Consider the following 23817-nt stretch of genomic DNA (forward strand, 5'->3'; position numbering starts at 1 on the left):
TATATATATGGCGAGTTATGTGAATTGCTTTTCAGATGTTAAACCATTACATTTCTGGGATAAATGCACTTGATTATGATGTGTTCTCTTTTCTGTATATTGTTATATTAAATTTGCCAAAATTGTACTTAGAAGTTTTATATCTGTGGTCATGAGAGAGATTGATCTGTAATTTTCTTATAATATTTTGGCTTTCTATCACTGTAATATTAATCTTATAGAATGAGTTGAGAAATAGTTCCTCATTTTCAATTTTCTGGAAGAATTCATATAGAATTGGTATTATTTCTTCTGTAAATATTTGGTAGATTCACCAATAAAGCCATTTGAACTAGAAGGGATTTTTTTGTGGGAATATTTTCAACAGCAAATTCAATTTCTTTCATAGATGGAGTTCTCTTCAAGTTATCTATTTCTTCTTGAATGATCTTTGGTAGTTCATTTCTTTGAAGAAATTTGTTTCTTTCACCTGAATTATCAGTTAATTGTCATAGAGTTATTTGTAATAGCCCTTTATTATCATTTTTATACCTGTAATATCTGTAGTGATGTTTCCTCCTTCTCCCCTTCATTCCTGATATAGATAATTTGCACCTTCTCTATTTTTTCCCGATTAGTCTGGCTAGAGATTTATCAATTTTATTGATCTTTCAGTGAACTAACTTTCAGTTATGTCAATTTTCTGTATTGTTTTTCTATTTAAAAAAATTTCATTCTCATATTCCTTTTCTTCAGCTTATTTTGGTTTAATATTCTTTTTATAGTTTCTTAAGGTAGTTCTTACTTTTTTAAATTATGAAATATTTCAAATATACAGAAAATTATAGGGGAATAATAGTGTACTTACACCACAGATTAATATTTGGCACATTTACCCTTCATCTGTCTTTAAATTATAAATATAATTACATTATATTTAAATATAGTCTCCATCCCATTGCCCCTTTTAGTCTCCATATCTAAACACTACCTTGAAGTTAATGTTATCTTTAGTTTGTTTAGTTAGACATTCCATATATGTATTTTTCCCTAAGTAACACATGGTATTGCTTTATATATTTTCAAACTGTACATAAATGGAATTGCGATGTTTGTATCTTCCATAGCATTTTTTATTCAGCATAATTTTTTAAGATTTGTCCATGTAAATAGAGATTTGTAATATATAAATTTAGTTTATTTTAACAGCTATGTGGTATTTTAATGATTAAATATACAGTTTTCAATGTTTCTTTAATAATCCTAACATACATTCTTTCTAATTTTTTGCAATTGTAAACTAAAAATGAAATTCATTTTGCATGTCTCTTTGGCAATCTAGATTACAGATTCTGTAGAATATATACCTAGAAATAGCTAAGTTATATGATAATGAATATTTTCAACTCCAGTGGATTTTTGTCATATTTCTCTCCATAGTGGTTATGTTTATATTCCTCCCTAGTAAGAATGAGAATTTCTGTTTCAGAAATTGTATTCAAGTGCCAGTAATGGAGGCTATTAATGGCTTACTTGGTTTGTGGTTTCCACTGTTAAAGTTGCCTCATGGTCCAAGTAGGCTCCTAGAGTTCACCTACCATGTCCACATGAAGGAAGAGGAAAGAACTAAAAGGGCTATCCTGGAATTATTAACGAACTATTGGTGTTGACATCTTGTTGATTGCCCTTCTCTACGTAGAAGACTGGGAAATGTAGTTTTAGTTGGGCACATTGTACATAACAAAGGTGTGTGTGTCTGTGTGTGTGTGTTGAGTAGGCCATATGCATTTATTGTTACAGATCTCATTGCTGTCATTTGGTATTAAATGCTTCAGTTTTGGCAGTCAGGTGGGGTTGAAGTGTTATCTCACTTTTAAAATTACATTTCTCTAATTACTGGTGAGGTACAAAATTTTTTTACTTACGTCATGTTTTCTGTGAATTGCCTATTCATATACCTTTGCCATTATTCTATTAAGTTTTGTCTTTTCCTAATTAATTTAGCACATGCTTTATTAATCCAGGGTACTAAGCCTTTGTTTCTTTACATTCAAATAGATATTTTTGTCTTACTTTTGAACTTCTGGTATGGTGTCCTTTATCATACAGAAATATTCATTATAATAGAGTTAAATTTAACAGGTCTTATCTTTTATGATTTATTCTTTTCATGTATGTTTTTGGGAAAAAAAATTTTCCTAGTCTGAAATCAGGAAGAGCTCTTATAAAAAAGTTTAAAACTTTTGCTTTTCAAAAAATACATTTGGGAGTTTTTATATTTTTATTTGTGAATGAACTTTTTTCTATATGGAAAACCACTGGTCTCAGCAGCATTCATTGAATATTCCATCCTTTTGTTGCTATTTTCTTTGCTATGTCTATCATAAATCAAATTTCTGTGTGGGGGCTTTTGATTCTGTTCCACTGACATAGTACTTTCCCCAGCCCCCTGTATCAACATCACCATCTTTTATTGCAATATCTTTATAAAAAGTATTTGTCTAATAGATCAGTCTCCCTTCTTTAAAATGGTGTGAGTTATTCTTGCCTCTACTTTTCTATGAAAGTTTTAGGATCAGCTTGTCCAGGTGCAGGCTGACGATTTTGATTAGAATCTAATTGAATTCTTAGAATGGGGGAATTTGACATCTTTATGATCTTAAGTATTCACATTTATAAACATGCTTTGCCTCTCTATTTGGTCAGATGGTTATGTCCTTTAGTAACATTTTATACTTGTTTTCATAAATGTTCTGCCTCTTCCTAGGTGCTTTTCTTTCTATTGTGAGAGAGAGAGAGAGAGAGAGCGAGAGCGAGAGCGAGAGCGAGCGAGCGAGCGAGCGAGCGAGAGAGAGAGAGAGAGAGAGAGAGAGTGTGTGTGTGTGTGTGTGTGTGTGTGTGTGTGTGTGTGTATTTTATAACCTTATCTCCCACCACTCATTCCATAAACCCTGCAAGACTACCTATGGTTCCAGTGGTGTCACTTTGTTTTCTAAGTGGTTACTGTTAGTATATAAGTAAGCTATTAGTTTTATCTGGATCTTGTTTCTAGGAACCCTTATCTTGCTTTTAGTAGTTCAGATTTTCATTATCCTCTTTCTTTCAGTAAATCCATATTCAGTAATTTCTGCTTTTGTATTTTAGTCGTCTGGTTTCTTCTTTTGCTTGAACATGAAGGTAATATTGCTGTCATTGCTTTTTGAAGCAGCCCAGACCATTCCTTTTTTTTTTTTTTTTGATGCAACTCATTGCCATTGTCTATTCTTAGTTATGGCCAAAAATGACTGCCAGAATAAATAGTTTAAACCAGATCACATGCCTTAGAAACTCCGAAGACATCCCTCTTTGATGCTAATTGCTCCTTTGTACCTCCTCTTCTCATGGTCAGTTCTTAGTTAATGTCTTACCTTTATTTCCCCTATTCCCATGTCTGTCTTTCTTTTTTGTTTATCTTCCTATTTTTTCATCATTTTCTCTTCTCCTTTTATTTTCTTGACTATAGTTTTTAGCAACTGCTAGGCATTTTGTTTTGTGCTTTACATATGTTTACTCATTTGATCTTTATAGTCCTTTGAGGATGCTGGGGCAAACCCATTTTATAGATGAGGAATTGAGGGGGCCCAAGCTTATTTAAATAGAAAGTAGGAGAGCCTGGATAATAAGTCAGATGTTTCAGACTCTGATATCAATGATCTTTCCATTTTGCTATACAACTGAAGTTCAGTTCCTTCTTTACTGTTTTGTTAAGTAGATGAAATAAATGTGCTATCTTTTTCTGTGATAAAAAATTCTAGTAAATCTACTGAGTTGGTATCTTTAGATTAAAATAAATTCAAGTGTGTGTTTTGGCTGAGGGGTGTTACTCTTTGGTGAAAGTCATTCTACAATAGCTCTCAAAAGAAAAAGAGAAGGAGAGAAGAAAGATTTAAATAAAGAAAATATAAGTAGAAGTTTACTATGTCACATATGCTTTACAAACAAGTATTCTCTGAAGCCATGTAGCTACATGAATGCTCTAGTAGGTAGTTCTGTTATAAGAGTACTAACACAACATGAGTACTCGTCACAACATGCTTTCTCTACTTTTAAGTTAAGTATCCTTGCATTGTAGGTGTTGATAGGAGAAAGGAGTTAAATAAACTAGATTCTGTTCATGGCTCTGTCACTCATTAGCAGGGTTGTTCTGCGCAGGACGTTTTACTGTGAGGGGTATTAATCTCTCATAATCGATCCAAGTCAGATGTGAGAGGTAGGAGATTGGTGGTAGAAAATCTTTAAGGATACACTTGGATCTGTAAGTTCATAACAACATATACAATTATTTAAGATAATTTTTGTCATCATCCTGACAACTGTTTACACTCTCACAAGGTATTTTGAGTCTTTCATATGTGTACTTTTGCTATGTTACAATCATGATATCTGCTTAAATTCTGTTTTGTCATGCATACCTCTGAAGAACTGTATGTTTCAAAATAATTTTAGATAATCCCTTTAATAATGTACCATTTCTCCTTGTGAGATAGTTCAGTGGTTTCTAGTTTTGTTTTGTTTTTTTCTTTATGAAATGTATGGACTATTAGTTTAAGTTAGATTTCTAGTCATGAACTTACTATCAAAGGGTATAAAACACTTATTTCTCTTGTTTTATCATCATAGTACCTTCACACTGGTTTAAAACACTCTCTAATGCTGCCGACAATTTTTTACTGATTCAGTTTTATTGTAGCCAGCATCCTTTCATTTAAGGAATGTTAAATGAGCCTCTTCCTGGTGGTGTTTCTGTTCTAATAGGAAATATAGATGAAAAACATAATAAGTAAATTATATTTTATATAAGATGATAATGGTTATACAGAATACAGCAGGGTATGGGGATGCTAAGAGGGGGTCAACTTGCATTTTAAATCAGGCATTTAAAAATTGTTAGCAACTGAGAGGTGGCATTTGAATAAGGACTTGAGGCATTGAGTTTGCTTTATGTATTTTTTTCTTTTTCTTTTTTTTAACTAATTTTAAGTAGTTTTTATAGTATCAAGATTACTGTAATCTGTTTATTAGTGAGAATGAATAAATTCCCATATATTTTCTATTTTTAATATTTATGGCAAAATTTGAAATTTTTATAAAAGCATAAAAGTTTTCTAGATAAGACTTTCTGTGTTTACAATTAAGAGTGGGGAAAACTGGCCAAATACATGAGTTGAATATTCTGCCTAGGAATAAGGCAGACATTACCACTAGCATGAGGTTGAAAAAAAACAACAACAAAACAAAAAGAAGATTGCTTTTTCTCTAATTGTATTTCTATTTTAAGTAAAGATGGTACTTAATAATAACAAATATTTGTTATTTTCTAGGGTGACTGTTGGATCTGTATGGAACTCATGTCTACCTCGTTTGATAAGTTTTACAAATATGTATATAGTGTATTAGATGATGTTATTCCAGAAGAAATTTTAGGAAAAATCACTTTAGCAGTAAGTACCTGGCTTTCAAATTATTCATTCTGTTTATACTTATATAAAGATGCTGCTGGAATTTTGAATATACATATCGAATGCCCTTCACAGAATGTTAATAACTTTCCTGGAAAATCATTTGTAATAAGAAAATAGATAAAAATCACACAATAAAATTAACACAAGTCATAAAAACAATTTTTAAAATATGGTCTACATAAATACAATATTCTTTTCAATAAAATCGCAATAAACCATAATGTATTGTGCTGTAAATAAGACTAGGAAAAGCAGTTTCCCGCTTTTCCTTTCCCCTGTTTCTTTAACTATTTTTAAATGTTATATTATCAGTGATCCTTAAATTAATCAGAATCACAGCAGTCTCCTTGCAGTCTTTTAATTAAAACTCTTAGACAAAGTATTATTTTCTGTGGTTTAAGATTTGGTCTATCCAGTCTAAATTGTATAAAATTTTTGACTAGCATGTTTATTAACCAGCGTTACTACTAATTTGGTCAATTAATGCACTTTTACTAGTGTACCAAAAAGAAAAGAGGTACTTTTTTGCATATGTGTTTACTGTTTTGAAATTCAGTGATCATTTTCTTTCTTGCTCTGAACTTTTTAATCGATGAAGGTTGTTCACAATTATTTTTTCCAAAAGAAATTCTTTTTGATAGAATAAAATTAATAAGATGTTTAGAAACCCCTGAGAATCTGAGCTAAATACATGACCTACGTAATGGATGTCTGAACTAAATTTTATAGGAAGATAGATACTCTGGTTGCATGTAATTTCCTATCTTTCTTCCCAGTGTCCTCTACCTCCAATATAGTTTATTCGTTAACTACCATTTTATCCTGTTTAATCACTAAGGGTTAATGACAATAAATGTTAAAGTAGATAGACAGTTTCTAAACTGTATTTTAGTTATAAGATGTATGTATTTATGTGTATAATTGAAATTTTAAAAATCAGATAGGTAAGGGGGAAGTAGATGGGGTAAGGAGGAGTCAAATATTGGTGAGGAAGGAAATTTAACTTTGGGTGGTGAACACACAATGCAATATACATATGATATTATTGAATTGTACACTTGAAATCTATTTGATTTATTAACTAATGTCACCCCAATAATTTTAGTTTTAAAAAGTTTATTGATTTTTCTCAAAAACAAAATAAATAAATTAAAAAATCAGATTAAACTCTATAGTCATTATAATCTTAAGATTCATAGGTCTCATGTTAATATTTTGTTATTTAGCTGAATTAATGCTTAAATTTAAATGTTTTATGAGCTACATGTTAAGATATATACCCTTTCATATAGTTTTATAAAAAGCTGAGTTATACTAGAAACTTGTTCATTATTCAGATAGGTATATGAAATTTTACATTTATCAATTTAGTCATCTCCAATATACCAAACCCAGTATTACATTGGAACTTGTTAATATCCATAATAATTATAGTGAAACAATAGTAACATAATGGTAATAGCTAGTGTTTAGTGAGTGTTTATTTGCACTAGGACAAGATCTTGTGACATTTTATCTTCATAGCAACTCTCTATGGTAAATAGTGTTACCCCCTTTTTACACATGACACATCTGAAACAATAGAGAGGTTAAGTAATTTGCTTTGAAGTTCATAAAATTACAAGTGGTAAATGCTTTAAGCATAGGCAACCTGATCCCAGAATCCTGCTCTTGATTGCTATATGATAGTGTTATCATGAAGTTGGAAAACAGAATTATTTTATTGTATATTGTAATATATGTAATATAGATACACTAATAAGTCATTTATTATATATTTCCCTATGTGTCGAGACTTGGTGATCATCTTTTATATTAAGCACAACATTTAAAAGTACTTTGTGGGACGTGGTTTCATAGTGTAGCGGTTAACACATCTGCTTTACACGCAGAAGGTCCTGGGTTCACACCTCAGTGGAGCCACGGTCCATGGTCTATGGCCATGCCACCATGAACAAGCTCAATGTCTGATCTCAGAAGCTAAGCAGAGTCAGGCCTGGTTAGTACTTAGATGGGAGACCACCTAGGAAGACCAGGTGCTGTAGGCATCAATAATAATAAATAATAAAAAAAAAAAGTATTTTGTGTTAAATCTCTTCTTGCTAATAATGTAGTGAACACACAAGCCTAGCTATTTGAAACGATACAGGTTTGCACATTCTGCATTCCTGATACTCAGAAGCTTGATGGCAGCAGAGACTTGACCTTTCTAATAGCAAATGGTTGGCCTGTTTTTTAGTATGAGGTTGTGGGCATTTTAATTCAAATCTGTTTCCTCCATTCCTGAAGAAACCTCTGATTTTCTGATCATGAGTGGTGATCAAACAATACGATAAATTCTGACAGAGATATTCTAGCTCTACAAAAATTACTTTGAAGGCTCAGCACCCAATGAGGGTGAATGATTGTAAGAAAATGACAATTTGGAAAAACTTATTAAATTAGGATTGATAATGGAGCCAGCCTATTGAACTTCGTTGTACTACATCTTCCTATTCTTGAACAATTTGAAGGTATAAGAAACATTATACAACTTGTTAATGACTTATTAAAAAAAATTAAAGGTTACCGGGGCTTTTTTAGCAGTCAGGGAATAGCATATAAAGGCAACTAAGTTTTTAGATTTAAAATCGTCATTCAGTATCTTCAGTTAACATAAAAAAATAGAATATAGAAACAGTAAGCTTAAAAGAATGCAAAGGGCTATGTGGGCTGTTACTTATGATAAACTATTGAGCTGTTTGATTAAAAGAAAATTATTTATCCCATCTCTGCTTTTTCTCTCTAGACTGTGAAAGCACTAAACCACTTAAAAGAAAACTTGAAAATCATTCACAGAGGTGGGTATAGGATTGTTTTTCATAGAATGATTTTTCCTTAATAGGAAGAAAATATTAAAAATGACAGTGTCACTTTTTAGCAAAACATATCATATGTGCCCTAAATCTGATTATTAATTTAGGTGTTTTTTTTTCCTTTGGAATTCTATAAATTTCAGCCTGACTTATTCGTATTTTAGGCTTAGAAATTGCAAACGATTTTACTGTAAGTTCTTATTACTCTTAGTTGAAAAATAATCATTCATTTGCCAGATAATTTGTTTCTCTGTGTATACAAATAATGCATGAAGGTGGCCCTGTGGACATTCAAAGAATCAGAGGGATGGTACCCTTGAGCATTTTAAAGGCATGCTACTGTCCATATTAAGTGATTCTTCTTACTTTAGAGGATATTTTTGCAAATTGAGAGAGATTCTTTAATTAGTATTTTACATTGCAATACCTCTAAAACATTTGTAGTTTGAGAGCAGTGATAAAGTCCTTAATTAGACACAGGTCCACATTTTTTAAACATTTGTTGTAGATCTATTGGATGACAGCGGGAATCCTGAATTTAATTCAGCGAAAAGATTAAATAGTTACTCTGTTTATTACTGTGACAGACTCAAGAGTAGTGAAGTAGTAGTTTTGAAGAGGTGCACAAGTTCACTATTCTCACTAAATTTGTGATGGACAAACCTAAGACAGTATATGCCAATGTGTGATTCAGCCTGACAATAAATAGGACAGAAAGTCAAAGGTTATATTCAGAGAAGTGAAAAAACTGGAATTCTAAGAAACATAGTTTTTCATGGTTAAAGAAATTAGTAATCGGGGCATTAATTTAAGTAATTTTAGTTTGGAGTTGACCCTGGATCACTGAAATTAGTTAACCTTGAACATGAAAATATTTTATTTACTTTTGCCTGGCTTAATGCTTGTTAAAAATAATATTAGGTAGGCTTCTTATTTTCTCTTTTGGCCTAAAATCATGTAGGGTTAGGTCCCTAAAAAATTAATTTATTCCTCTGATATTTCTTGTTCATGTTTGGGGGTTTTCCCTCCTTTTTTTTGGCTATGTGTTGCAATTCTACTCGGTTACTTTTGGGATGCTCACCGATCACAGTAAAGTACAAGACAGTGCCTGAGGAGTAAAATAAAAGGGAAAGACTTCAAAAACAACTCTGGTTTTCCTATTACTAAATAAAATGATGAATTTATAATAATCTATCAGTTAAGATTAGTTAGTAATTTTGCTGCTATTACAGTGCTTTTGATCCCAAATTAAAAAATTTTGATAACTGGTTTAAACTTCAAGGAAATTCATTATCTGTTGTAATAAGTCCAAAGATAAGGTGGCTTCAAGCACAATATATTAGAGTTCAAGCTCCCTTCTTGAGGCTCTGCCTTCCTTAGTATGTCGGCTCCATCCTCAAGGTAGTATCAACTAAAGCAGGTCCCCACTGTCACATTTAGACATGACAGCCTCTTAAAGAAGCTCTCTCTTCCTATGTGACTTCGGAGCAGAGAAATCTTCCTTAGGTGTCTTTATGTTTTCTCTTGTAATTCACCAGAATTGACTCATACCCTTACCTAAAATATTAAACTAGTCCCTGGCCCAGGGGCCTGCAACTATCCTGCTAAGCCTAGACCAATCAGGACCCAACTTTGAGGGGTGTGCATAGAGCTAAACAGAAGAGGGTGGATACCTCAATAAAATGCAGCTTCCATTAGAAAGGATGGTATGGTTAGGAATGGATGTTTGATAGGCAGTCAGTGTTAGTGATGGTGAGAGATCTTTTCTGGATTCTTTTTGTAGGTTACTTTCTGAATTATAGACAGATTTCTTTTTTGTATTCTATATTTATTTTTATCTTTACTTTTTATCCATTGAGCCATGATAGTGACAACAAAATGGATAGAAGGATTAAGATAAGGATAGAGAATTAGTGAGAATTGGCCAGACAGCCAATTATCATGCACCTGCAGTGAGTTGATGATTGTTGGTGAAGAAGTGATAACCTAGGGTCCATTTTGGCAAGACTGTATAGAATCTGTAGATCCAAATGGAATGTATTCGGCTTTCTCAAATTTGTTGGAAAGCACAAACATTCTGGGATTGGTAAAAATGGTTTCTCTGGATGACTCTTAAGAAAGGATTGGTTGGGGGAAACTTGATAACGCCATCTAAGATCAGACAACTCTCTCAAATAGAAATAATTATTAGGTGGATGCATTTACTGAGTATAAATAATGGTCAGGCACTGTATTAGGTGTTTTAATTTCCACAACTACATGATTTATAAACTATTGTTTTTATTTTGTGGATGAGGACATTGTGATTGTTACTGAAAGTTCACAGGTCACATTGTGAATTTCACCTTGTGAATTTCAGACCCAGATTTTGAACCTTGTCTGATCCCAAAATTTGTGGTCTTTTAGGTATATTAGATTGGATACTTTCCTAAGTTAGATAAAGTTCTATTTTAACTAAATTGAAGGTTTGTAATCTGTATATTATGTATTTGGTTGTATAGTCTGACACATATTGTAAAGTAGGTTATTATACTTTTATAGATTAAATTCATTTTTCATATATTGACTGTTAAGTAATGAATTTGAAACAAGTTAATGAATATAAATCTCTCGATGATAACAAAGACGTTATAAAATGCCTGTATTGTGTAACATGTTTTGATATTGAGTTTTTTAAGCATTGGCATTTAGAAAACTGTTTTCTCATATTTTTCATCTTATATATCTGAATTTTAAGGACTTGATCACTTATGTTATCTAAGGTTTTTCAATATTTTTGCTTAAAGTAATTTCCATTATAGCTTATTTGATTGATTACTGTACACTGATATCTATCTCTTACAGATATCAAACCTTCCAATATCCTTCTGGACAGAAGTGGAAATATTAAACTCTGTGACTTTGGCATCAGTGGACAGCTTGTGGACTCCATTGCCAAGACAAGAGATGCTGGGTGTAGGCCATACATGGCAGTAAGTGCAAAGGCCAAGCCTTCTTGCTTGACAGTGCTCATAGAGCCTGTGCCCTTTGGTGCTGTACTTCTAAGGACTCTGCCATTGGTCATCTAGTTTCACCACACTACAATATTTTTCTCTCTCTAAAGACCAAACTCAGGTTCTAGCTTCTACATGAAACTTTGTAAAATTACCCCATGTTCCATTGTCTTACTCTGTTCCTTTTCTCTAGTACTTAGTATTTGTAGTCTTCTCTGATTCCTATTTTTTTCATTATATTCAACTCTACTAATCACTGAGTGGTTAGTTCTCAGAAGGTCTCTTTGTGTTTTTAGCACTCCATATGCTGTCTTGACTGTAGTAGATCACATTGTAGTAGACACATTGATAATGTGTCCTAAACTGTTAAGCGATGCAATTTCCAGTTAGAGAAGAAGGGGAAGACTTGAGTTTTTAGGAGAACTCATTATATCTTATAGAGTCTGAGGCTATGTTTTTAATATTGTCAGGTCCTTGCATTACCCTTGAGAAATGCAAGGGTAGATGACAGAGGTGTCTCTCAACCTGGAATCTCTTTCTCTTCAGGGAGACAGACCTACACTTTACTTCTACACATATCATATTCATCTTACCCCAGTGCATTTGCATATACTATTCCTGTAGTCTGGATTTTGATCTATATTTAACTGGAAATATAGTGTCTTTATTTTAAGTATAGGGAACTAGGTGTTGGTGTCTTCCTTAATGTGCCCATGGTTCCTTGGGGACCAGCAAACTGCTCTAAATGATGATGCATAGGGTTTGCAATCATTTATTGAGGTATTCCTATTTAGTAGTTTCTGTTTCAGTCTTCGAAGACTCTTTTAAACTAAAAATTAGCTAAGAATTGAATAAATATTTCTCTCCTTTTGTTTCTTTCTTGATTTATATATTTCTAAACTTAGTGCTTAAGCAATAGAAAAGTAAGAAAAATCACAGGCTACATATTATACCTTTTATATCTTGTTTATGGATGGGCAGGCTTAGTGCTGTCCCAGATTGCACAGTTATTTAAAAAAACTTGAATATGTTTTATTGTCAGCCTTATTTGAAAGTAAATTTTACATCAACAGTTCATTTTTCATTTATCTCTCAATATATAACTAGTGGAAGGTACACAGTATTACATGTATTTTTTGTTACATGTTGCCTGGTCATTGTATTTGAAAAACATTGTATTAGAAAATTTCCTACAATTAACAATATTTTAGAATTGTTACAATTTTCAGTACCCTGTTTGTGTTTTGTTACATCTTTTCATGTCACCTTTTCTACAAATAAAAATGTCAGAGGTGTGCGTATTAATACATACAAAAAGATACCTTCATTTACAGTTTGGGCTTTGTGGATATTGACTGGCCAGGCAGATTCTTGGGAAGATTTGGAAGATCTTGCATTCATCATGATAATTAGGAATAAATGGAACAACCTGTCAAAAGTAAGAAACAAAAATTTAAACATGGAGTATTTGAGAATTCATATAGTTAACATATTTAGTAATGATACTCTGGTAATTAAGTGTAAACTGTTATGTATACCTTTAGGGCTTGTCTCAATACTAAGGTTGACTGTTTTTCTATGTAATGCTGGCTATGAATTATATTTAATTTATGTGGATTTTAAATATTAAGTAGCCCTAATATAATTGAATTTAGGTAACTTTTAGGAAAGAAGTAGACTTTCAGTTTTGGTGTAGAAATAAGTAAGGTTCACAGGCCCAGCAGAGCTTTTCTTTTCCTGCTGACCTTCTTCAGCTTTAGAGTAAGCAGGCTGCTAATAAACTCTGCCTCTAATCTTTATGGGACTAAAAGAAATGCTTCTGTCCATTCTAGTCTTCTGAGGCCTATATAGATGGACAGGAATATAATCAGCATTCATTTTGTAAGCCTCTAAGTCACTTGCCTTTTCTTCGATATATCTTGACAGAAGATATCAACAGTGTATTTTGTCTTTTTATTTAAGATTTATCATTTGCTTTAGTCTATAGAAATTGTGATTTCTTAACATAAAAAGTATATAAAGTGTAGAGTTTAAATTTTAAGTTTTTCCATAAACCAGTTAACATTTTGCTACCTCTCCACCTCCTTATCTAGGTGTGTGTATGTTTATATACACACAGACATATTCAAATGTATATATACATACTTATACCTTTAGGTATGAATATATGCACATACATATATATGTGTGTTCTGGACCATTTGAAAAGAAGTCACAGATGTCATGAATTTCATTCTAAATACTTCAGCGCATATCTCTCAAGTAAAAGGGAATTCTTCTACATAGCTACACTATCATTACCATACCTAACATAAACCTTAAAAATTAACAAGAGTTTCATAGTATCATCTGATATACAGTTCATACTCAAATTTCCAAGTTGTCCAAAATAAATGTATTTATGGCTATCAGCCAGAAGATCACATCAAGATTGCTTTTAGTTGTTAAATTCTGCATAAACCGATCTAGACCATTTTTTCCGCTCATGACTGAATTTTTTGGGGAGTGTTTTTAGACTGTCCCACATTCTGGATTTGTCTGATTGTTCCCTCATGATTAGTTTCAGACTACATATATTTTTTGGCATGGATTTAGATGATATGTATTTTATATTGCATCGCATTACAAAACACATAATGTTAGGTTGTTTCATAATTGTAATGCTTATAAACATGCTTTTTAAAAAAGCAATTGAAACATTTGTAAAATAGAAACTCATTTTTTCAATTTTTTCCTCTGTTTCCCACCCCCAAATGAGTAATGGATAATATTCATTTTCAAAGGATTCCTTCACCCAGTATCTTCTCACCCTTACCTCTGCTGCCCTCCAACTTGAAGAGACTTCTAAAATGTCACTTCAGTTTCCCTGTCTTTTAAAAACATTAAAGGGAAATGGAATCATTTTTTTGACTTATTTCTAGGAATTGGATAAGTTTTCCTAACACACAATTGCTAGAAATTCCAGCTCTTAATGACCTCAACATAGAATAGTTTCAAAATGACATTACCACTATAATGGCAAATGATAGCCACCTATTTTAAATGTACAGTTTGAATTTTGACAAATGTCGTTACTCATGTTGTCACCTCATCAGTCAAGATATAAAACATGTCTGTCATCCAAAAAAGATCAATGGTCCTATTTTCTGTTGCTGTAAATTTGATTTGCCTTTCCAAGAGTTTCATATAAACGTATATTATCTTGTGTGTATTAATTCATTCTTTTTATTGCTGAGAAGTTTTGCATTATATTGATAGGCCACAATTTATTTATCAGTTCTTTGGATAGCTTGACATTACTGTGCTTTTCAGTATCTGCTATGTTTCTCCATTTATTTAGGTCTTTTAGCTATCAGCAATGTTTTGAAATGTTCAGTGTGGAACTCTTGAGCGCCTTTTAAATTTATTCATAAGGAATTCATGTGTTTTGATGCTAATATTGTAAACAGAATTTAAAATATATTTTCCAATATTTTGCTATTATTATAGATAAATACAACTGATTTTCATATTTTGACATTGTGTCCTGTGACCTTGCTGGTTTTACCATTACTTTTAGTGGGGATTTTCTGTGTAAACGGTTGTAGAAATTCAAATGTCTGTGAATAAAGGCACTGCTTTTTTCCCTTTGCCTTCTTTGTGCTGGCTAGACTCTCCAGTAATGCTGAATAGAAGCACTACTTTGTAAATGTGTTGTCTTATATTGAGATTTGAATATTAAGCCAGTTTTGAATTCCTGAGATAAACTTCACTTGGTTATGACCTATTACCTCTCCATGTGTTGCTAGATTAGATTTGCTCATGTTTTGTTAACAATTTTTGTGTCTGTGTTCATGAGTGATTATTAATTGTGTTATAATGTTTTTGTTAGGTTTTCATAGAGATTATATTGGCCTCATAAAACAAGTTGGGAGGCCTGCCCTTCTCTGTTTTTTGCAGAATAAAATTGTATAAGACTAGTGGTGTTTCTACCTTGCATGTTTGAGTTTACCAGTGAACCATTTGGGTCTGAACTTTTCTTCATGGGAAGGTTTTTATTAACAAATTCATTGAAAAGGTAGTTTTAAGGCTATTCAGATTTTTATATTATTTTTGATGGGTTTTCATGATTAAAGAATGTCATTTTCATCTATTTCTGTATGAATAGTAATGTTCCCTCTTTTATTCTTTTGTAATTTGAGCCTTCTCTCCTTTACTGTTGGTCACTATAGCTAAAGGTTTGTCAATTTTGTTAATCTTTCTAAAGAATCGACTTTTGGTTTTGTTGATTGATTTTCTTCTGTTTTTGTTTTGTTTTGTTTTCTATTTCACTTACTTCCACTCTATTTATTAATCTTCTACTTTGGGTTTAGTTCTTTTTTTTTTCTAATTTTTTAAAGCTATAAAGTTAGTTTATTAATTTTCAATCTGTTTTCTCTTGTAATATATGCATTTAGTGCTACACATTTCCCTCTGAACACTACTTTAGCTGCATCCCACAAATTTTGATAAGATATAATTTCATTTTTATTTAATTCAAAATATTTTTTACATTTTCTTAGACTTCTTCTGTGATTCATGTGTTATGCAGAAGTGTGTTGTTTAATCTCCAAATATTTGGGGATTTTCTAGGTAGATCTCTCTTATTTATTTTTAATTTAATTACTTTGTGGTCAGAAAACATGCTTTATGTGATTTCAGTTTTTTAAAATAAGGTGTGTTTTATGGCCCATAACAATGGTCTATATTAGTGAATGTTCTCTGTGAGCTTGGAAGAATGTATATTCTGCTGTTGTTGGATGGAGCATTTTCTCTCTTGGTTGACTATCTGGGATTTTTATGTAATGTCTTACCAGGTAAATAAATATATTTGTAACTAAAAACAAGTTGAATAGCTTCCCCTGAAATTTTATGCAGCCACAGAACTCATATTCAAAACAAAATACATAGGTGGCCAAACTAGTCGTTGCTGACACACAGAGAATATAATACAGTCAACTATTATGTTTCTCTGGACATATCTTCCAATAGCAGTTACTCTCAGTCTTAGCTAAGGATCCATTGCTCTATGCCACCGATACCCTCTCTCTCATTTTTTCTCCATCCCTAACACACTGTATAAATAGTGGTCTCTTATTTCAAGGAAATGTAAGGATGCTCCCTTCAAAGAAATTCCTAAAAATGATTTATGATATTTATATGATAGGATAACATATACCTATGTTGGCAGGGTTTAATTTGGTTAGAAATGACAGACAATGCATAATGATAAATTTAGCTTTATGGTGAAGAATGGGTAAAGTAATTATAATATTTAGCTCATATTTGCTTTTGTATTTCAGATATATTGCATATGGCCTTATTCATTGAAACAAAAAAGACCTAGTTCCTCCCCGGCCTCTGGCCTCCCCATTAACCACTAGTTTCTACTAATCTGACTAGGCTATTCTTTATTTTTCTCATTTTTCCGGTTTTCTTCCTATGTCTCCCTTTGTCTGTTCTCAGCTTCAGGTTTTTAAATGCTTGTAAGATTAGGGGGGGAAATTAGCAGAGTTGCGTTGTGTTCCCTTTATGAAGGAAACCACTGAGTTGGGTTTTTTGTTTTGTTGTGTTGTGTTTTGTTTTGTTTTGTTTTGTTTTGTTTTGTTTTGTTTGCTGTTGATTGTTTTTAATGATGACTTTCTGCTACTCCCAATCTGACCCTAGACTTGGATTCCTCTAGGATTATGCTTGCATCTTGGCTACCTACCGGGCTATTGTTCCCATTTGCCTGCTCCTTGGAGATATGCGTAATTAATGACTGTGACTTCTCTTTGTGTTCCAGCCTGAAAGAATAGACCCAAGTGCATCGCGACAAGGATATGATGTTCGCTCTGATGTCTGGAGTTTGGGGATCACATTGGTATGCTTATGTTGACTCAGCCCTTACATAGTAGCGCAACAAGAAATTTAGAAATGAAAGAAAATTTAATCATCTTCTACCACCGCCCCTCTCACCCCCGACCCCGTTAAGAACTGCTTCTTGTCTCTTCTAGTCTTTGATTTTATTTACCTATTTTTTCCCTCATGGCTGTAATCGCAGGAACTATATCTTCTAGTTGTTGAAAAAAAGTATATTTTATACCTTAAAAGTCAAACCAAAGTTGATTATTTCTCTCAGGGTTTTATAAAGTGTCACAGTGGATCTCTTGGCCCCACATAGGAGAAGTCAGCAGCTACACTAAGAATGGGAACAGGGGAGGGCAGCTCACCTGCAGTCAGTGCAGCAGTAAAGGCACATAGGCTCCTTGCATCTAAAGCAAGAGTCTACACTGTGTGTATTAAGTGTACATGTTTATATGGATGAAAATAGTTTCTACTCAGAATCTTCTATTCACTGAATAGAAAAGTCACAAACAAATGAACTGAAAATAATTCATTGTTGAGAAGCAAGCAGTTCTAGGTGACAATTCTAAATGAAAGTTCCATCTTAAAACAACACCGAGAAAGAATAGTAAGAAAGCTACTTAATTTGCAATGAATAAGTATAATTAAGTAAACTTTTTTCTCACCTGTAGACTGAATTGAAATATTGGTTCTATTTTTAAAGTATCTTTATTTGCTTATTTCCTTATTATTAAATTCAAGTTCTTCTACATTGGGTGTATGTAGAATTTTCTATCTCTAGATGGGGCTGTGTCCTGTTTGGTAGACAGCTCAAAACTTTTCCTTCCATTTTCTTCTCATCTTCAATAAGGTTTCACAGCCCAGAGAAAACATGCATTCAGAACAATGAACTTTTTTGTAGCTTACTAAATGATCTGCATTTGTTCATTATCATTATATGAATCCTCTTCCTGTAGATCAGAATCACATACCTTTATTAGTTTTACTTGGTGAGGCATGTTGCCAGGCCTAATGAATTTTCTGTATAGAGAGATGAAGGCTAATAGTCTTCTCTGCAGAAGACTGTCTAGTTTCCCTTGTGACCAGATACGGGTGATACCTCCTGAAGTCTTTTCCCATTGTGCAGCCAACTGACTAAAGGATAAGGAATCCCTTCTTTTTCAGTCAGGAGAGAACATGGAACTTGAGCATCTTTTAGGTCTGGTACTGGTCTCAAAGATTATAGTAAGATCTAGAGCTTCCAGCTGAGGCAGCTGTTTTCATATAAGAGATAGTAACAATTCAGAAGTACCTATCTATTTCCAAACCAGTTCTGTTTAAAAAGCAAATATTTACTTCATTGTAAAAACAAATTTTCTGTGAAAGGTTTAAACATAGGAAAAAATTTTTAGCAAGTTCCTTTAGTATATCCAGCTAAACTTTATTTAAAAAGCAAGGTATTTACTACTTAAAATTGCTTCATAATTTCTTTCATATTGATAATCTTATTAAAATTATGAAATATGTGAAATTAATTTCTGAGGTCCTAGGCCCTTTACCTTATGATATGCATCCTTTTTCCTTCTCATTAAAACTTGTTTTCAAGAGTGAATCGAATTAAGTTATTTCCTGATGCTTTGAATAACCAATAAGGCTTATTTCTTACCAAGTATTTGCATTTTTATTAAAAAGAAAACTCAGCCAAATGAATGGATTTCTATTTGTGTGTGCATGCATGCCTGCCTGCTTTCCTATAGGTGTATGTATGTTATTGGAGACAGCGATGAGCTGAACTGAAGGTGGCATCTTTTGGGGAAGAAGGACTTTCAACACCAGCTTTCTTTTTGAGAATGGCTTTATGTTTGTTTGATAATTTCTTTTTCATTGTACAAACTAGCTATTTAATATTTGAGTAGTTGACAAAATCAAATCTAAGCTGAGAAAACTCTGAAACAATTTTCTCAGATAGGGCTCCTCTCATATGCCATCTTCCTTTTTAATAAGTTTGGAGTCTCATCATAGTAAGATATCAGTCACCTGTCAATGCACATAAAATGGGATCCATTTAGGTCATGCCATAGATTTGGATATGTGTCGTTTGGAAAAAGCACAATTTCTAGCTTTTCACTATCCTTAGAATAGAATGGGAGAAAGATGAGACTATAATTCACAAATATTTTGACCCTTGACATAGCTTGGTATGATTTAGAGCTATTGTCTTGAGCATCATTTTTGGGTTCAAGGTGAAAGATTTGACCCTTACTTGGTTTCTTCAGTAACAGTGATATCGTTGTGGTTGAAATCATAGTAACTACAGAATGGATATAGAACAGGATTTATTCATTGTTTCCTTTGAGCTTAGCTTGGGCTTTTTGTACGTCAAATGTTCTTTTACCTTAAAAATGAATTCAACCACTGTTCTAGATATGATCTTCCATTCAGATGACTATAAATTATACAGATATACTAAAGTTCTAAAACCAGCCTTCTAGAATCTTCACACAAAGGAATCAGAACCAGAAGCTTCCCTAGAGCATGCACTGTATGGCCATTTTCTGGACTTAAGTTTACAGAATCCTCTATATTATCTTGATTCTAAATATCACTTCCACTTAGCCTTAATAATTCTGAAGATTCCACCTTAATCTGATATGAGTTCGATTCAAGGCTTTTATAAGAATTTTACTTGGACTTTAGATTTTCACTGTGGCCATTCAAGTGAGGAATAGTAAATAATGCCTTAGTGTATTTTGCTTTTTCCTCTGTGTTCTCTTTAGTACGAGTTGGCCACAGGCCGATTTCCTTATCCAAAGTGGAATAGTGTATTTGATCAACTAACACAAGTCGTGAAAGGAGATCCTCCACAGCTGAGTAATTCTGAGGAAAGGGAATTCTCCCCAAGTTTCATCAACTTTGTCAACTTGTGGTGAGTACTTGATTTATGAATACACAAAAATTTGTGGTGAGAACAGTGAGGTTTACTTAATCTTAGCAGCATTAGTACTTTATATACTGGGGAAGGGGAAACCTTCTTCATATTACTCTGTCTTCTAAGCTGGAACTCTGGATCACTGTGACTACATGGAAGGTTCCAACAAGACTGGAGAGGCTATATACTCCTTTTTACTCCAGTACTGATGAAAAACAGATGTGGGTGATGGAGAAGCTGCTGCCTTCAGCTTTCCAGTATCTTTTATAAGAAATACAGCCTAGGTGAAACTGGCCATCTTTTTCTGATGTGGTTCTAACAGTGAGATTATACCAAAATCACTTGAAAGCTTTTACTAAGTCAAGACCCTACTAGATCTGACTTTCAGGGGTGGATCTCTACTCTGACATAACATATAACATGGTTGGATGTATGTAGCAGATTGGTAGTACTATATATTGGCTCTCTGAAACCTTATTTCAGTGAAGGTGTGAACCCCATACCTGTTAATGTTGTTTGTCCACCTTTAAACAAATGTGTGTATATAGTATGTAAGAATAAATATAAGCAGATATGGCAAAAATACAGTCGTATGTTGTGTTATTTCTATCTCTTTTAAATACAATCTGTTTTGTTATTGACTTTTGATTATTGTTTATCCAACATGATTTAAAAATAAGATACATTTATGAGCAAAAAGCTAGAGCGTTTAGTATATCTTTTTTCCATTCTTAAAAATGTTTTTCTTTTTCTCATATTTTTTTTTCACCAGGAATGCTATTTCTCTCCACTCTTTTTAGGTCCTGTGAAACTTACATTTTGTTGTCTCACATTGTTCTCTTTTCAGATAATTAGAAAACATTCGTTAGATTCTAGTTTGCAACTCTTCATCTTCTCTAACCAAATTCTATGTTAGTGCTGGTTTTCCGAGGAGAGAGGCCAGAAGGATGACTCAAATAGGCCGATTCTTTTTCAAAACAACCTATTTTTACCAATTTACACAATAAATATAGTTTATATATTGCATAAATGTGATCATTTTATATATTCCATTTTCATGAAATATTTGGTTAAAAGAATATGTGTGAATCATAGAGCATAATGTGTAAAATGATCACCTACCAGGGTTGCTTTTTTCTTAACTTCTTGGTCTCTTTATTGGTTTTATGTATATATAGTATTACTTGTATATTTTTTATTCGTATCCCTTAGAGCTAGTTTCTCTCCCATAGATAATAGTTACAGACATCAGTGTCCCATTGTTTTCTGAGGAGGTTCATAGTTCCAAGTCATCCATATCATTAGCATCTACAGTTGAAGTATATCTATTTTTATGGTATGCTCCTATCAGCTCTCCCATAAAGTACCTGTGAAGGATTAATTAATTAGACTGACAGCAAATTTGTTATCAGCAACAATAATTGCCAGAAAATAGTGGCATCGTAGCTCTATCTAGAGTGCCATAGAAAAATAATTGTCAACCTTGTCCAAAAGTTTTACACCTGGGCACTCAATTATCATTCAAAATAAGAAGGAAATATAGATTTTTTTTTTCAGGAATGGAAAGACTTAAGAGTTAACCATAGATTGTTTTGAGAAGTTATACTTGACCAAGAAGAAAAGTAAACCCAGCAGAAGTGTATTGCAGGTTGGTTCCCTGGAAAGCAAGCTTTGGAGCAGAGATAAGTGTACAGGAAGTTGATAAGGTGGTAGTAATATTGGAATCAATAAATAGGGTAGGGAAAGAAGGCAGAGTTAAGCAGAAAGAGAAGGTGGTCTGCAGTGCAATCTCAGTGACGGCTTCAACTTACCCTTTAGGACGATATGAAGCTGGGATGGCCCTCCAAGATTGACTCAACACAGGATGAGGCTCTTGGATTTTTATACCTCTTTGTGGGTCAGTCATTAGATACAGGCTGTCCAGGGAAGGCTAAGGTGCCTCTCTTCAGCTGATGTAATCCCTAAGAGACTGACCACTGAGGGTTGTCTGCTGGCAGCACTCCTAGTGGTGGAGGAACAAGTCCTTCATTCTTAAAGAGGAATTCTGTGTAGCTGTATTCCATGTATCACAGTGCAGCATCTACCACAAAATGTGTGGAATATGAAAAATAAAATTGAGTTTAGAAATAGATGAACTATGTTCCTGATATTAATTAACTTTTGATAGTAAAAAGTGAATTTAATTGAGATTGGAGGAGAGTGATGATTTAAGATACAGTCCAAGATCAGGTAAATACAAATAAAATGAAAATCCTTCTGGCAACATTAATTAGACAAAGTAGAATTCAAGGGGAAAATATCAGCAAGGCAGAGGTTTTTACTATATCAAGTAGTCATTAGTGAAGTTATATTATTGTAAACTTTTGCACTGAAGAACACAAAAGTGAAATACAGAGTGTAAAATTTTTTTAAATCTAAGGATAAATGTATAAAGTTTATATATAGTTTATGCCCGAGATTACTGGATTCTCTTAGGTGGTATTTGTATAAATATGTATATATTTAGGAACACACATATGTGCACACACACAAATACACATACAGTTTTATAATTATACATTCATATATTTAAGAATGTATTTAGTATTCTTCCATACAGCTACGCCATAATTTATCCAATTTTTAATAGCTAACTTGTTTCTAATTTTTCTCTAATGCTCCTGTACTGAATATCCTAAAGATAAATTCTTAGATTATAGTCTAATTTTTTTGTGTGTTTTTTTATGTTTGACAGATTGTTTGTTATTTTTGTTTCTGAAGGAAAAAAAACTACTTGGTTCTTTATAATATTTTGTTTGTGAAAAGAAAAATACTAGGGATAAATGTGTGTCCATTTTAATAATGTTATTTATGTTATTTTAGCCTTACAAAGGACGAATCCAAAAGGCCAAAGTATAAAGAACTTCTGGTGCGTATGAGATCTTGGGAATATTAACTATTACCTTACCCTGAATCCTCTTAGCATGCTGGTTCACTAAGTAAACAATGGGCCGCTTTTCCATAGACAAACTGCTTGACCTTAATGAGTATTTTAAAATGTTTTGTAACAAAGATATTTGGAGAGCGAAAATGTATAATTATAATTTCCTACTAATTTACTAAGCTAGATTCTTCTGGGAAGTTTTGGCCTTGACATGTTATAAAAATTAACCCTAAGAATTTTAACATTCACTTTAAGGAGCCATTTTTCACTTCATGCTCTATGTATGTGTGACATATCCATAAGAATTTACTGTGCTTATTCTGTCTTTATTAAATGTTCTTATGCAAATTTAGATCATATAGCCAGTTCCCATTTCTTTGAAAGTTCTCACCCATCTCATGGAACCTGGGTGTTTTAGACAGTCTCTGGATGTGATATTGGTCTCAGCTGTGAAGAAAGTACTGTGATCTAATAATTAGGAGTATTTTAAGGGAAAAAAAAACACCTGTTTGTTACACTTAGCTTCTAATTTTTCAGGACGTTAGGCCAAACTTATGGTCAACCCCAGCAATGACTCTAAAGATATCCAGCCAGTGTACTTAGAGAAGCTATGAAAAAAATATTGAGAGATGGAGTATAAAAAGATGTGTTTGTGAGGCAGAGATAGGGCTACAGGCTTGGAGAACGTAGCACAGAAGTTCATAGGATAAGTTTCTTTTGAGCTTCTTTTGGAGTGGGAGTCAGAAGGATTGAAACTGAATTCTTTTTGTAAGATCCTTCTGCTAAGCCCGAG

The 23817-nt window shown here is 32.8% G+C and overlaps 1 protein-coding gene across 4 annotated transcripts in view; it reads left to right on the forward strand.

The window, feature by feature from the left end:
- Positions 1-23817, forward strand: part of MAP2K4 (mitogen-activated protein kinase kinase 4) — a 100880-nt gene that overhangs the window by 74005 nt on the left and 3058 nt on the right. For all 4 annotated transcript variants that reach the window (XM_023529948.1, XM_023529949.1, XM_023529950.1 and 1 more), the window contains 6 exons: positions 5340-5459; positions 8269-8320; positions 11180-11307; positions 17132-17209; positions 19950-20098; positions 22964-23009. In XM_023529948.1, coding sequence (XP_023385716.1) covers positions 5340-5459; positions 8269-8320; positions 11180-11307; positions 17132-17209; positions 19950-20098; positions 22964-23009 — 573 coding nt within the window. The remainder of the gene's footprint in view (positions 1-5339; positions 5460-8268; positions 8321-11179; positions 11308-17131; positions 17210-19949; positions 20099-22963; positions 23010-23817) is intronic.

This window comes from Pteropus vampyrus, unplaced genomic scaffold (genome assembly GCF_000151845.1).
Source record: "Pteropus vampyrus isolate Shadow unplaced genomic scaffold, Pvam_2.0 Scaffold44, whole genome shotgun sequence".
NCBI classification, from domain to species: Eukaryota; Metazoa; Chordata; class Mammalia; order Chiroptera; family Pteropodidae; genus Pteropus; species Pteropus vampyrus.